Source organism: Condylostylus longicornis, unplaced genomic scaffold, assembly GCF_029603195.1.
Source record: "Condylostylus longicornis isolate FDR11 unplaced genomic scaffold, ASM2960319v2 ptg000018l, whole genome shotgun sequence".
In the NCBI taxonomy this organism is placed as follows: domain Eukaryota; kingdom Metazoa; phylum Arthropoda; class Insecta; order Diptera; family Dolichopodidae; genus Condylostylus; species Condylostylus longicornis.
This window is the reverse complement of record NW_026577987.1, coordinates 2694286-2711911: the sequence shown is the minus strand read 5'-3', so window position 1 is coordinate 2711911 and position 17626 is coordinate 2694286. Positions and strand designations below refer to the sequence as shown.

At 25.5% G+C, this 17626-nt stretch overlaps 1 protein-coding gene across 1 annotated transcript in view; it reads left to right on the top strand.

Annotated features, from left to right (window-relative positions):
- Nucleotides 1–3327: 3327 nt before the first annotated feature.
- The window catches only part of LOC129606448 (uncharacterized), a 119114-nt gene continuing 104815 nt past the window's right edge, over nt 3328–17626 (top strand). Inside the window, exon 1 of the mRNA XM_055516784.1 lies at nt 3328–3348. Within this exon, the coding sequence (XP_055372759.1) occupies nt 3328–3348 (21 nt within the window). The remainder of the gene's footprint in view (nt 3349–17626) is intronic.

Below are 17626 nucleotides of genomic sequence, written 5' to 3'. Positions count from 1 at the left end.
ATTTTAGCTTTCTATCTTCAAGGGTGTAGAAGTTTTGTAACCAGTCACACGGACAGACGGACGGACGGACGGACAGAGTGAAACTAATAAGCAAAAAAAATTCAAATTTTTTTTGGAAAAGTGCTAAAAATGACTCAATCATAAATGTGAATTACGCTAAGTATAAGTCCAAACTTAAAGAATTTTTTAAATTTCAAATCAAAGTGAGAAAATTCTGTATTTACATTTTGAATGTGTAAAATTATTTGCGTAATTTTAATACTCATTATTTTTCTTTGTAAACTTAACGTAGTTACAATTTGATTGCCTGTATTTGAACATTTATTCATGTCTTAATTATAGTGTTTACATAACGAACTAGCATCTATTAAAACAATAAGAATAAATTTTCATCATACACTTTAGAATAAACTGCGTAATTTCATTTTTATAACATGAACCACGTTTTATTATAAGCGTAAGTTTTGTCTAAGTATACATCAAAATATTTTACTGTTATATTTCATAATTAAGTAAGTACGTAGCCTTATATTAAGTAGGCGAAAAAAATATACGAATGCTTATTTCGACGCATTCTAGCTTCAACCTATATTCCAAACTGTATCAGCTATAAATTTATGAACCTGTACTGTAAAAGGTACTATGAAATTTCAGTTATATCTATACTTAAGTTCTAATGTAGTTAACTTTGAAATTATCTAGTTCCTAGAAACTAAGTATAACTAAACTCTACACCATCAATATTGTATTTCTTTTTTAAAAAGAACATATATTTAAAAATTTTACGTATTCTACTAAAATTTTCATATTATATTTTAAAGTTTCAATATTATAAAACTTATTTAAAATTCTTTCAACATCATATTATATTAAATGAAAAAATATGGTTGTTTAAAACCTTTCAGTACAATCAATGAACATTAATTTCCCATACTGACATGCTTTTGTATTTGTAAACACTGAATTTCCAGTGAAAATTGTAAGATAATATTTTTAAATTTAAAGAAATGAAAATCCATTACAAATCTATGTATGTATGTTCGTTCCATACTCGTCGATAAATTATACTTATTATTGAAGCGTTAAGAAAGAAAAACGAGTATTCTTTACTTTAAACTTCCATAACACTTAAAACAAGATTATTTTCTATATTATAGATGTAAAACCAATATAGATTGACTTATATTGTAATGAAGTGTGTATATATGGAGAACAGAAGTGTTTGATTTTAAAATATACATTATCATTTTATTTAATGTTATGTACATCGTCATCATCCAGAAATTACATGTACTTCAACTATAAATACATGCATACATACACATTTTTACTCAATAACAATTTAAAAGTTTATATATGTACACAAGTAAATATTTTATATTATACAAGTTTTTAAAAAAAAAAAGTTACAAGTTACAAGTATATAATTAAAGAGTCCTTGTGGATATGTTCATTGTCGATATAATAAAATATGTTATACATATAATAGTATTATGTAAGTATTTTCTCTATATAAGCACATGTGTATGTAGGCATTACGTACGTGTATGCTTTAATTTTCATCTGCATATTATACTGCATATATGTATACTTAGTCATGCAGTGTATTATCACATTAAAAATGGGTACTTCATTATAATAAGATTTTTATCAACGTCGTTACTTTAGTTAGATTTTGAATAAAATTCACCAGATACAATTATTAATAACACAGGAAAAAGGATTTTTTTATGTTCTAAAAATCTCATGAGATTTGTATAACAAAAAAAAAAGAAATGCTGACAAAATCGTATTTTATAATCAAATATGATTAAAAATTAAAATATTATTATATGCCGAAATTAATCATCCCATAAAAAAAAAAAACAAAAAATTTCGATGTGAACAGTACAAGAACATAAATTTTTGGCATGATTTTTTGGGATTACATTGGAAAGTTTACTGACCAGTTTCTTGTCTTAACAAACAAACCGAATATAAAAATGAATTTTCGAGAAATCCTAAATAGTTGTCTTCGAAATAAACAAAAAGATAAAAGTAGTGCATGTAGAAAAATGTTCAATTGTTAGGATTCCATATTTTGCTTGATAATTGACTTTGATGCGATCACAATACTTTCTTTAAAAAATTCTTCGTAACGAAAATCCTAAAAGAAAAAATTTTCATAAAAATTTTGACATGAACTGGTTTAATTTCAATGCTTTTAATATTACACGAGTGGAAAATTTTATTAAAAATTGTAAACCGAAATGATTGAAATATGAAATACATTCACATACGAGTACATTAAAAATTTTGAATTATATATAACACTATTGTAAGTCAGAGTAAATAGGCATAATATGATTGCATTTACGAGTATATTAGATGCATTGTACTCGCAAACGCGAATAACTGGTTAACTTAATTACATTTTTGAACTTTAAAATCTTTCTAAATTTCGCATTTTAAAATTTTATGATTTAACTTTGATTATGACATGGGGCGGAATAACGGAAAATGTTTTCTTCCCTTAAAACTAAATTAAATATCTGTACGTAAGTTAATTAACTAAGAACCATTTGCTACAGTAGTTATCGATTAAAAACTAATTAATTTAAGCTATTTAATATTTGCAATTTGAACTGCAATTGAATTTGAGCTACATAAATTTAATTTGATTGGAATTTTAATTAATTGAATTTCAATAAAATTTCAGAAAATTCTGTTTCTGGAAGCCGGAAATTAGTTTTTTTTGTGACGAAATGACTTGTAGTCCGAAAAAACAATCACTATATTTTAATCTAAAGATGCAAAATATACTTGAATCTAATCTAAAGTTAAATGCAATTAATTTTAATTAAATAAATGAAATTTAATTCCAGATATTTAGACCTGTAAATTATAGTAAAAGTCCGTTGAATATTATTGCTTATACCACAAAATACTTAACGTTGATATACCGTGCAGAAGTAACACTTCGAGGCTTTGACGTTTTAATCGTTCAGATAAATTGGCATTTAAGCAAAAAACAATCAACCACATAACTTAAGCTTTTTTAATTAAATATCAAAACTGTAACATAAAAACAAAATTAGCTTAGCTCTAATCAATGGTTTTAGAAAAGCTCATTTGACATTATAATTTCAGGCTGAAAACGTGTAAAAATTTAGAATTTCGGCCAGAAGTAAATTCACATTGTCAAGAGAAATTCATATTTTTGAGTGATTTTCAAATGAAATTTATTATTTTTGTATTAATATTTCCGAATGCATATACGTTTAAGAACCATTTGTAAAGAAAACATTCAAAACATTTTGGCCTGGTAATTGAATCAACGATCATATAATGGCCTTAGTTGTTGCTCAAGTAAGGTTCAGTGCATATTAACGTAAAATGTACTGAGAGTATTCTAGACAAACGAAATAAATTGTCGATTTTCAGTTTTGAAAATCGTTTAAGATTTTTAAAAATTATGCAAGTTTCTTATTTTCTTTTACTAAAATAATAAAAAAGTTTTGTTCTTCAACTCATGCAGTTATAGAAACTTGATGTGAAACTAATATACTAATAGACCAACAGTCAAAGTAGAAATAATAAGCACGTTTTTTATAAAGTTTTAGCTAATGCTTTTAAAACTAAAGTTAAGCACGAATACGTGAAATAAAAGCAGTACATATACATATTTTTACAAAAAATATTCTTAAAAAAAACGTGCTTATTCCTTAGAAGCCTCAGATAAATTTACAAAGTGGATGCAAAAAAAAAGTTTAAAATAATAATAAAGAGATTTATTATGCAAATAAAAAATATAAGGTTCTAGAATTTTTAAGAACTTTAGTCTGCTACATAACAAAGATGTGAGACAAAAATTCCATTAAACTATTTTATCACTCATCTTTAATAATTGCATTAATTATATTGCAGTTCAAGTGACATCATTTAATTATGGTCTGAGCAAACACTTATTAAACGAAAGAAAAATTGTAAGAGTTAAACTGTTATGTGCTCTACCATAAAAGTGAATATGTTACGATACACTATACCGAAGATATGTGCAGTTTTAATAGATCGATTGATGTTATCCATAATTTTAAAAAAGCTTTTATTTGATTTTGAAATTATAGAGTTTTTAAATCGAGTTCGAGCACTGATCCAAATTTAACAATTAAATTTGAGGAAACGAGTGAAATTTTTATATTGGTGTGTACAATCGAGTTCAATTTTCGGCTTCTACACGGCTACTTGCTATGAATTTTTTTTGGCTATATGACATTGAAGAAAAATACAAAGATTTAAGAAAAAACTATTTATTAATTTGAAATTTGAAAAACATTTCAATTATGACACCGTTGTCAAAAATGTCATAATATTCCACAACAGATATCATTCAAATTTTCGAGTATTTCTTATTAAGTTTTAACAAATGTAATGAAAATAATTTGGACTAGTCTCGTTCTCAAATTCTCATAGTCAATGAGCTATGTCATGTGAAGGTATGAATTATGAATTGTGGAGGAATTTTAAATATGTACTTAGCATTCGTTTTAAGCAACTTGATCCCTAAATTAACTTTTTCATACGATTCTTCTTATATGAACGTAAATAATCATTAAAATAATATTTTATGGCTTTTTCATAGTCTTTTAAAGTTCAAATAATTTCGAAAGGTCTAAGGCAAGAATGCAAAGCTTCCAGATTTTTTATAGAATTAATTATGAATTTTCAAATTTCACAACACAATCTCGTTTATGAACTTTTACCGTAACATATTCTACTCATACAATGTAAGTACATATTATCATGTTTGTGCAAATACACAAATTAACCACAACTAAAACTCTAATTATAAAAGGATAGAAAAATACTGATATCACTCTTTCTTATATATATATATATAAGATAAATTAACATTATAGAACACATTTGATAGTTAGAAACGAGTAACGACATACATGCATTTCGATGAGAGTCAATAATCTGTTAAGTTCTTTTAATTAATTGATATTAGCGATGTCCTTATCTTTTTTTATTTAAATTACGTTCGTATAACATGAAGAAATACATACACATCACATATATATATATATATATATATGCATATATACATAAACGATTCCAAGTCTTGTAATATAAAAAAAATACCATGTTATGCATTAATAAGTAGACATACCCATATACACCATATTACCAACTCAGTTAAGTCACACATCCTTGAAATGGAAAGAGAATAAACAGAGAAAAACGATAGAATGAAAAAAAAAATAGAAAGTGAAGCAAAAAAGGAAAAGATGAAAAAAATAAAAACAAAATGAAAACCAATAGCTAAAGTTTAACTCTTTGTTTCGATTTTTATATGTGCTTGGCACTGTACACTTCACTTCAATGCAGCAAATATTTATCCTTCGCATATGTCAAGCACACGTGGGAGTTTAATAGGTAAACGATATATCATCAATTTTAAATTTTTTTTTCTTTTCTCTTTTTTGAAATTGCTTCGTTATGATGCCAAAGAATGAGAATGAAAGAAAAAAACTGCGAATTCTTTTAGATTAGATTTTTTTTTATTTTTGTTTTATATACAAAATTATTCTATTCACATACATTTCTACTATAAGAGGACGTGAATATTTTATACATTCTCTGTATGTAACTCATACATATGTGTGATATAAATTAATGTATATGTGAGATATTAATTGCATAAAATAAAAATATCATGTTGGTTTTAGAATCATCGCGTCTCATTGTCTTACATAATATTTTTTTGTTCTGTTTGTTTCTGTCTTTTCTATTTAAAATAATTATTTGAATGACTTTTTGCACGTGCTATTCAAATAAGAAAAAAATATAGAATAAATTTGAATAAAATTAATGGCTTGTATTCTAGCACATTTCGCTTCAGTAATTGAAAAAACTTCTCTCTAAAAAAGGATGTTTCATTAACTATAAATTCATAATATTACATTATATTTTTTCATTGCATACTTATAGGGAGGCAATTTATGATGAATTATTGATTAAGTATATATGTGTACTTTCTGACGACAAGACATTGGCCAATAAAATAATACTTCATTTTTTTAGTTTTATCAGAATATAATAATTGAATTAGTGGAGGGAGTTTCTAACAAATTAAGAGGGATAACTTTCATTAATGCCAACAACAGTTTAAGCAGTAATGCTTCTATGAGACGTTTTCTAATATTAAAATAAATTATAAATAACAGAAAATAGGCCTAAAACTTTTTTCTTGAAGACACCGATTTCTTTATAGATTTCTACTTTTCTATCTTAAAGACTGCACAAGTCTTGAAAACATAATAGACTGACGGAAAGGGTAAAACTAGTAAGCAGATTTAAATTTTAAAATTTTGTTGGCAATGCGGTTTTCTTAATTATATAGCCCACGTACATATTATATTTCAAACTAAAATTGTTATACAATATAAGATGCAATACTTTTTCCTTTATTTTGTAATTACTAGAAAATATTAAACTTAACGTTCCTAATAATCTTGCATAAAATGTGAAATTACAATGATTTATCAGTTTAATGAAATTAATAAGTTGAAAGTGTAGTTAGTTATATTAAAAATTTGGGTCTTATTATATATGAAATTGGTTAAAAATATAAAGTTGGAGTGGTGTAGATCAAATGAACAAATTTTTATAGAATGATTCGGTTTCATTCCTCATTTGAAATATGTATATATAACATGTACATATCAATATCTGAAGAAATGCTAAGATAATAGATTTAGGGAAATAAGCGATTGTTTTTGTATTGTAAAAAGCACGGCGCACAGAATTTTTGCAAAAATTATTGAAATACTTGGACTCCTAAAAGCCAAAGTTCTAAAATATCCTTCATGTTTCACGTTTTTACACGTGGAAATATTAAGATTTCACGAGAGCAACTTAATGTTTTTGCTGACGTCCATTGCGCAGTAAAAGTGTCAAAGAAACTTGGAGAAATTAATATTTCTGCAAAATATTGAGAACAATGAATTAAAAACCTATTTACTGTAAAAGCGAACTCAAGTTTTGAAATTATTTGATTGCAATGCAACGATAAAAAATTTTCCAACCAGAAATGAATAAAAAACCACGCAAATATAATCAATCACCTATGCAAACTAAATAATTTTTAAAATTATGTGGTTATAAAAATTTGCACAAGTATAAACACATATCTATACATACTAAAAATATGTACATGTGCGTGTTTGTGTTTAAGTCCGTTTTGTGAATATTTATATGTACTTTGTGCGCAAATAACAATAAATCTTCTTTTTTATTGTGTTCCAACGCGAAAAATTTGATGATAATTTCAAAATTTTGTGGCAGTCCATTTGGAATCATTCCAAATTCAAAAATGAATAAAATGAGTATTATTTCATAATTTCATATATAATATACATACATACGTATGCAAACCTACATACCAACATTACGTTTCTACTTGGAAAAATAGCGAGTAAATTATTTGATGGCAGGAAAAATATCGTGAATGCCAAAAAATTATAATTCTTTTTTTGCTCAAAAGAGAAAGGAAAAAATTTAAAATATAAAAGATCTAAGAACAAAGTAAAAATCTAAAAAGTCCTGTTTAAATTGTAAAATGCCATGAAAATAAATGACAGAAATTTTGGTTTCACTTCCAGGCATATGGTTTGTATGTACATATATGTTTGTAGGCTTATAATTATATAAGATATATACGTATCGTACACAGATATTTTTCATCGCATAATCATTTGGAATCTTGAAAATTTAAAAAAAAGGAACAATTTACGTACTTTTGGAAATATTGTAATACCATATATCTAGAACATATTTCAGTTGTGCATTTAATATTGTAAAATAATAAAAATGGGGAGGGTCAGATGTCATAAATCTTATACGATAAAATTCTATATAAATTTATACATATACATGAGTTTATATGCATATGTGTTGATATAACAATATGCATTAACACATACATATACAAAAACCGCACAATATGTATGTATAGTAAATAGTGGAGAATTTTTGCACAAAAAAGAAATTATTTTATGAACATATATACATACACACATATATGCATTTTCATAGTATATTTAATTTTTTTCTGTACATTTTTGAACACATTTCTGGAATTGATTTAATGGATGAACATTGGCGTAATTATCGTTGTGGGAATCTAATGATCTGGAAGTGATATAAGGCCGTTATTGGATAATATCATTCGATTGGGTCCTTGCATTAAATATAGAAAATAATAATTGCCAATACTTTGTAAAAATACATTGAATATTTGTATTCTCATGGCATGAAGATTATTATAATACAAATACAACAACATATACAATAACATAATAGTTATGCAAGTAGCCTTCAATGTAATAAAAAAATATCTATAGACTTTTTTTAATGAATTTGCCTATCATACACGCAAACACCATGTAAAAAGAAAGTATTTAGCAAGAATTCAAAAATTTTTTTTTTAATTTTATTTGAAAGCATAATGCCTTTTTATCATTTAATTGCCTATTTATTTGTCAATTACTAAGTTATGTAGGGTAATTTAAGTACCCCACATACAGATAGTCCACCAGTTTTTTTGGCGTAAAATTGTATTGATTTCTTATAATGTTGTATAGGTACGCCTTATAATATCGTCGGCATATTTTATAATTTTAAATATTTAATCAAAAAGGGAAAAATGATTTTTACAATTTCGATATTATCTAAAATATTAATGTGACAAAATGCTATTACCACAATTTTATCACATTTCCAATTTGTGGTCTAAATTTTTGACTTACAAAAAATAAAGACATATAATTATTATAAATCTACAGAAGCAAAATTTCAGGCAAAACATGTATTAAACAAAAATAGTTGTTGTGCTGATACAAAAGTCTCAGCTCCAAACGCTTCAATAATATTTTTAACTCACGACGACAGTCTGCCATTTGTAACGGATAAAATACCACAAAAAGAATATTTTTTTGACAAGCGTCGGAAACACTTTATAACATACCATAAGAATTTTGTGATTTAAGGTACAAAAATAAAACGTTTTTTTTGCGGCAATTTAAATTTGATACATGAATGATATAGTTGAATCTAAATATCAAAATGTGGTTTTTTTAAATTAATAAGCCGGTACTCATACGCACAGTGTACTCAATACTTTTGAAAGTTTAAGATTTTAAGATAAATTGAGATTGAAAAATGAGATTTAAAATTAAAATGTAAAAAAAATTGAACATTGAAAAGAGAAAACCAGAGTAAACGTGGAAACTTCAATTTGGGAAGTTAAATAAAAGCTTTGAAAATCTGACAGGCCAGTTAAAAATCACAGGCCGGTTATAACAATGCTGTACACCATGCCACTTAATACTCCAAAGTAACTCGTTTATTTCCAAGTAACTTCTTTTTAATTTTTTTTGTACACCAGATGAAGCAAAATTTGATCAGTAAGTTTATATTGTTCGAAAGAATTCAAATTACTAGATTTTCTTTATTAAAATTATTTCTCTCGTGAAATTTAGAAAAGGTAAGTGTTTCATATCAACGGTCAATGGGTATAAAATTTAATAATATTTTTCATATTCAAAATTCTCTATTTTTCTTTTATATTCTCTTTCTCTTTACCTTTATTTAGGATGCCTTTTGCAAATCATATAACTAGGACCATTTAAAGGAATGAGTATGATTAAATATTCAAATATCATATTATATTAATTTTGATTACAGATTTAACTTTATCATTTGTAATTTTCAAAATGTCACTAAATTCGAAGCATTAGCCACTTTAAATCGATTTATTTCTTATAAAAAACGACAGGCAATTTCATTTTCCACCAATAAATAAAGAATATTTGGGAATATTAACCTTTACAAACCCATATTTTTTAGCCGTATCTTAACATTCGATGACATCGCATTTAAACAATTCAAACAAAAAAAAAATTTAAAGGTAGCCCTGACTGCTGACTTTCAGCACACAAATATATACAAATATACAAATATCTATATATAATATGTATTTAACATTCAGATTGCTTTCATTTTATTTTTATGAATGCGATAAAAGAAAGAATGGAAAAACACAAAAAGGCGGCGCAAGGACAAACGAATGTAACAGAATAACAACCTGTATGTTCCATTTACTTTCAACTATCTACTGTGTATTATGATATTTTGCGCATTTAAGGTAAACATACAGGTTTGTTTTATAATCGAAATTGTAAGATTGTCAATTATAGATACGAAAGGAGTTAAAAACTTATCGTTATGAAGGTGAAAAATAGTTAATAATGAATGGTACTCCACTTTTAAGGATAAGGGAAACACATCGTTCAACACCATATAAAAATAAATTAATCCATCGATTTTTGATTTTGTATTTTACAAAATTTTTATGTTCTTTGATATTTACGATCGTATGATTCCATTAATGGTCTTATAGAAACTATAGTTTGCTTACTGTTTTGATAGAATAACTTGCTAATAGAAACGCGGAACAAGTAAAAAGTAAATTGCATCTGCAAATTCAAAAAGGTTGAATAGTATTTGAAATAGGCACATTTTTTACATTTTTAAAAAAATATTAAAAACCAAATCACTTTGATTAGCAGTCATTAGCAATTTAATTGAATTTCGATTCAAATAATTTTAATTTCAAAATCCAAATATAATTTTGTATTAAATGTGAATCTTTCTTCAACCTCAGGTAGAGATCCAAAAAATTTTTAGTGATTGATAACACAAAAGTTCCTGTACTTTAGAAATTATTTTTCTAATGAGAATATAGACAAAAACGTAAAAATAAGAATGAGAAAAAATTTCCTTTCTGCATATTTTCTTTAAAATTTGTGTGAATACATAATATATATATATATTTTTTTACTTAAACATACACATGTACATATACTGTATATATTTTATAAACTTGAGAATTGAGATGTACATTGTATGTACATTAGTATCAATGACGGTTAACCGAAGCGTAACAACCGTAAAAATACAATATTATAAAATTTATAAAAAACGCACTGTTTGTAAATTTTTATGTTAGTAACGTAGTAAAAAAAATTTAAGGTAAAAACGAAAAACTTACATACACATATACAATAAATACATGCAAACAAACCCAAAAATTGTTCTATAATAACGTAAGACTTAAAAATAAGAAAGCAACAATAACAAGAAAAAAGAATAAAAATTATTCATAAAAAAGTTTAAGGTGATCCTAATAAAAGGAAGAAAATTCTTTTTTTCTTACATGTCCTTAAAAAGAAGAGCATATAAAAATTTTTTTTAAATAAAAATGAAAATAGGATTTTTTTATTTAATAGTGTTTGGCTTCATAATAATATTTGTACATATATGTATAAACTTTAAATAAGGATATTTGTATTCAAATTTTGTCAGAAGGAATGAAATTTTTTTTTCTTTCTATGTATTTGGCTTTGCTGCAAGGTGGCAGAGCAAAATTAAAAAAAAAAAGGTGATGTAATAAATAAATATTTTCTATGAAAATATTGAAAATCCTTTTTTTTCTGTTTTGAGAATCCTCTTCTTAGGTGTGTTGTTTTATTGTATATTCAGTAGATTGCATTGAATTTGAACAAAAATGAGAAAAAAAATCAAAAGTATATCAAAAAAATTTCTTTCTTTTTATTGTAACCCTTTTATGGATTAATTTCTTTTCCTTGAAATTTAACTTTCAAATTCAAAGATAAAGAAAATTTTATCGCATGTGATTTCACCGATAGTTCAACAATTATGCTTAAGTTTTACTCAACGTGTGTTTTTAAATTTTAAAGGCGTAACATTGTGCAATAGCAGTTCAATTAGCACAAAGTTGGGAGCTGCCTGACTTATTTCATACATTTGAGCTGGGTGCTCGCACTAGTGATAATTTGAAAACTGTTAAAGCTTTTTGAAACATAAATTTCAATAATTAATTAATAGTTTTAATGCTTAGAAATATGTAAAAGTTTGTTTCAACGATAAAAATCATAAAAATTTGAATAAAAATTTCGTTAAAATCACTCATAGACCGCACGAGTACGTTTGTAAAAAAATGTGAAAGGAAATGCATTTTGTCTTGTAAGAAAACTCTACCCTCTTATGTATACCCTCTAGAAAAATATGCCCTCTTGTATGTATTTACAAAGGTATGTGAATTTCCGATTCAGATTTGCCGGAGTTTCATGAAAATCCTTTCAAGTTTTAACGAAATTTTAAATTGCAATATGGCTGTATTTACCTCTATGCTTACTTTTGTGCTGCAGCTCTTAAAATATAAAATTAAACAATTCATTCTAAATGCTGAGTTGGTGAGTTTGTGAAAATAATTTTTAATTTCATTTTAATATTTAATTTGAAACTTGTATACAATATGTGATCTATGGCAACTCAACTTGTAACCATCAGTGAATAATTTACTTTCAGACTCTATGTATGAAAATAGAAAACTTTAAAATCTTCTCTATACAAAGAGGCTCACAATAGTATACGCCTTTCTTTTAATGTTTCCTTCAGAAGTTGTATGGTACGTTCTTCTATAGTCACATTTTGTTATATAACATACATTTGTAAAATAACTCCCTTTTATTATATCGTATAGAATATTTTATATTATTTTTTAAATAATTTCTAAGGAATAAAAAAAAATTAAAAAGGAACATGAAACTGATGCGTGTGAATATCAAAGATATTTTTGAGTAATTTAAAAGTAAATCCTTATCATGGTTTATTTATTAAGGATGTGTATATAATAAGCCTACTTTTTTTTATAAAGAAAACAAACTAATCATCAAGGGATCATCATCCTAAAGAAATCAAATAGAGAATAAGATAAAAATTTAAAATTTCATTATATAAACATCAAAATAAATGAAATCTCAGAAGGAATCAAAGCATTAAAAACTTTTATATGTAAATACAAACATTATATAAATATGAAATAGATCTTGCAAAGTTTATGGTTCAATGATACAGCACTCAGCAGTCATCTTAGTGTTTTTCTTTTGAAACTTTTTAGTAAAATACAATTTCTTCTCCTATGTCTTATCTACCGCCTACACTACCAAATATCTTACGCAAATTTAGAAAAAGGACAAAAATAATATTAGAAGTAATTTGCCAATAACGAACTGTCTTTTCTTTCAATCATGATGAAGGGCAAGAGCTCAATGTGTAGGCGCAAAATTCGATAGTTTTTATGTCTTATATTGACTGCAACTAAAAAACATATCTAAAATTAATTTTGTGATATTTTCTGTCTTCAGTCAGAAGAAAGTCAGAAGTTCAATGATTAAAGAAAACTCTTTCTTATGTGCCGTTAAAAGAAAGGGTTTTCTGCAGTCATTGGTTCTATTTTTGCATTTGTTTCATTTTTAATTTGATTATCCCCTCATGTTTCATTTCTCAATCCAATCATAAAGTACATTTTATAAATATTTGAAAAGGCAAAATGTTTGCTATGAAATTTATAATCAACTTTTTCAGATTTAATTTTTTATTCATAGATTTTTATTTTTCAATTTTAATGTTCTTGTTCCGGTTGCAAACGAAATGACAAAATGTCCAAAATTTATTAATGTTCTTTTCGGTGTTTGTTGCGGTCCAGGCTCTTTTCTTTTCGACTCAAGTTCTTGAAGGAAACATATTGCGTTTCCATTTTCAGGTAAATGCCTATCTGTCGACTTTTTTTTCAACATTTCAATTTTGGCGCAATCGATTTTAAAAGAAAATTTAAATTCGAATTAATTTTGACCATGTAACGGATTGATAAACTTTGCGGGTATGTTAGTTCTTTGCAACGGACCAATTTTATACTTACAACTTTTCAAAGAAAACAGGTGCCAATAACTAAATTGTCGAATGTGTATTTTTCTCTCGATTGTGGTTGATTAAATAATGAACCAGCAAATTTTATGGTCTTTTAGCTTTGTTTGTGAACTCAACTAACTGAAAAACTTTAATGAAATCGAATTGGAAAGGTGAAATTTTAAGAACCCAATTTACATTTTAACTAAAAAATTGACCTCCATTCCATCATTTTCGAGAAAAAAGCTCAATTTTTTTTTTGCGAATGCTAACTTAAGTCATTTTGTTTGTGTTGTTATTATTCTATTGTTTATTCTCTCTGAAACTGTTTATTTTATTTAATTCTCTCAAATTTCAATTTTCCACTCTTTTCATTTTCCTTCGTTTTGTTCAAAGAAAGTAAACAAACACCATTTTAATTCGGAATATTGCGGAGGAAAGTGTTACCGTTTAATCAAAATATGAAAATAAAGTTTTTATATGAAAATTTTAAAAGAAGGTTGGGGTCTTAGATTTAGTGTCATTGTTACAAAATTATTAAATTTATTTAAACAGTTCTTTTCATTATAACAAAAAACTGCAAATGTTAAAATACTTTCAAATAATTTCTATTATAGCAAAATCAACTTTTTCTCTCAAACTCACAAGTTTTTAGGGCACAAATTTTTTTAACAGAACATAAAATTCTTTTTTTATCTTTTTTTTTCAAAATTTACTAAAAAAAAAATGATTTATGTTTGTTCATACCTAAATATGTATGTATAGATCTATTACATTTATACGAAAACAAAAAATTGAAAGAAACTTCAAAAAAATAAAACAAAAAGCAAAAATTTTTGGTGTCCATGAAAAAACTCATAAATTATTAGATGGAAAATTTATTATCCTTCAGACTCAATTTTTCATGTAAATTATTATATTTTTCTTCCTATATTATATTTATTAACATTTTTCTTGGTTTGCTTTGATAGTAGGCCCACCATTGCAGCAGTAAAAAATGATATGTGTATAAGTACTTACACATACGTAAAAACATGTATGAATATTTTTATATAGTGTTTCGTACACTGCAAAAAATTATAGAGGGTCACACTATTTTTGTGATTAATAAAACGAATTTACGAGCAATTCGTTATTGTTTCAAATTTAAAACAAAAACGCACCATTTTCGTACGATATTACTGTAATAGCGTGTAATAAAATCATAAAAATACTAAATTTTTATGTTGGCGTATTTCACGGAAATTTGAAATTCAATTCATATAAAATTATTTGACGCTTTATAGTATGTAATTGGACATCAACTTTAATGTATATGTAACTCGTAACTAAGCGTATAAATAATTAAGGACTCGTAAGCGGCTCAACTAAAATCTTTCAACTGATATTTCATAGAAGGTAAATTTTAAATTGACTATTTATAGAAAATAATAAATTTATTTACAGAAATCAATAATTCAATAATATGGGAAATTATACAATACCTATATCAAAAGTAATAAGGAAAAAATAAAAAAAGATTTTAATTTATATATTTTTTTTTATATTAACTTTTTGATCGCATTACGGTTGGAAATCAACTAAATTTAATTTCGAAAATTTACTTTTGCAAAATTAATTGTAGTAATATTTTTTTACAGTGTACACAATACCGTGTAGTATAAAAATAGTGTTGATATTATTTTATAAAATATTTTCTTGCTGTTTATCCCAAAAAATATAATTTCTATTATGTGATTCGCAAGCATCATCACCATTATTTCAACACTATTATTTAGTTTTTGGGCTAAATGAGAATAAAATGAGAATTTAGATATAATAATAGACTAATTTTCTCATTCATTTTTCATTATTATTTAAAAAATAAGAGCAAAATACAATACAAATATTTGTAAATATACCACATGTTTTTCAGGATAAAACAAAAAACATATTAGAATATAAAAACACAAAAATCCTTTGTTCTCTTTTATTTTTATATTATAACCTTCTTCTCTTTTATCTAAGCACATAGAAATATGTCAGACTAAATAAAATATTATGAAATTAAGTTGGAGAAAAGTAGTTCAGAGTTAAATGTACGATACAATATTATATAGCAGCAAAATTGAGAATTTCGATATCCTGAACTTGAATGTATTCTTCTTGTCGTACGATGCAATCGTAATATTATTTATTAAAAGATGTGTAAAGGAACTTTTAAAGGAGAGAAAAAAGGAATACATTAATTTTGTGTTCAGTTTTTGCCAAATGATGTTGTAATTTTTTATGATGTTGTAATTTCCTTTTTCCTATTATTGAAATAAAATAAATTAAATGTTGTAGACCAGGAAGAAGAAAAATTTAAATTATTGAGAAAAAAGCATGTTCAATTGAAATTGTAATTAGATTCGTTGTACGTGTGTGTGTTCATTCGAAATTTTTTAAGAAAAACTGATTACAAAATATCATCATGTTTTCAGTTAATATTTCCGGCTATTCTGCATTGGTTAACTTATGAAGTTTTCTTGAAGAACAAACACCTTATCGCCAAACTCACTTAATTAAGTTACAATTTAATGTATCCAGACTTTTGCAAAGCGAAATTCTACTAAGAGCCAAATTTACATTTTTCTAGGTATGTTAACTATAAGCTTACTAATGTCCTAAAAATTGGAAAGAAGTATTTAACAGACATTTTTATAATATTCTGTAACACTTTTATTTAACACGCATGCACCCACAGACCGACAGATCACCAGGTTGCTAAAAATAGTTTATTTACACTTCTCTACCATGGAGAAGTGCGTTCCCACCGAAAACTCGATATGCAAAATTTGTTGCCATCACATAACCTATCTATTGTATACACAATACGGTCGGTAAAAATAAACGCAATTTCAATAAAAAATTAATAGGGTGTCGCCACATAACTAATAAAATGTACCAAATAAATAAAATTTCCAGGATGGATTTTTATTTATGTAAGAGGTTTTATTTGTTAAAATTAAGTGTTTTTCTTGTAAATAGTAATAGAATAATATTCGAGTTAAGTAATCAATTCTAGTGCCTGTGTTTTACACAAATTCAAAGTAGGTCATAAGTTTTTGAAATTCCTACCGGCTTATCTTGTCTGAATTTTCAAATCGACTTTGATCCAGAGTTCGGCTCCAAATTTTTTATATAAATTTATCAAAATTATATAAAAAATATTTTTCTCTTTATTTTATTTTTTAAACATTGATCCTAACCACTATATATAAAAATAGGAAATCATTAAAATTTAAAAAATGTTGTTACACTGAAATATCTAGTTTAAAGAGTATCTATATATAAATAAATTTTATATGAAAGAAATTGTTACATATGCACTTAAATTTTACTTAATATGAACTTTGAACACCTAAAATAATAACTGGATTTCAAGTTATAAACTTCACATTGACAATGAGTTTTATTAGAAAATTAAAATTAAACTTTTATAACGTGGGCGCAAAATTGCACATAGCGCGGCTCATATTAAAATTCTAGCAATGAAAAACTCTTGAAACTAGAATTCTGGCATACTGATATACTGAGTGAAACACCCTATTAATAAATTTAGTATTTGCGGACACGTACATTATATACGTATATTATGTTATGTAAATTAAGGCATATTGTGTGTTAAAGCTGCAGAAATTTTTTGTCCCAGAAAACTTATACAAACTCTATATAAATTCTCTAAAACCTATATAAATTTTATATATTTTTTTCTCTATAACCACGATAATCACAGGACATTATCAATATTGTAATTTCCGGAAAACACTATTTTTTATTTTGTAAATTT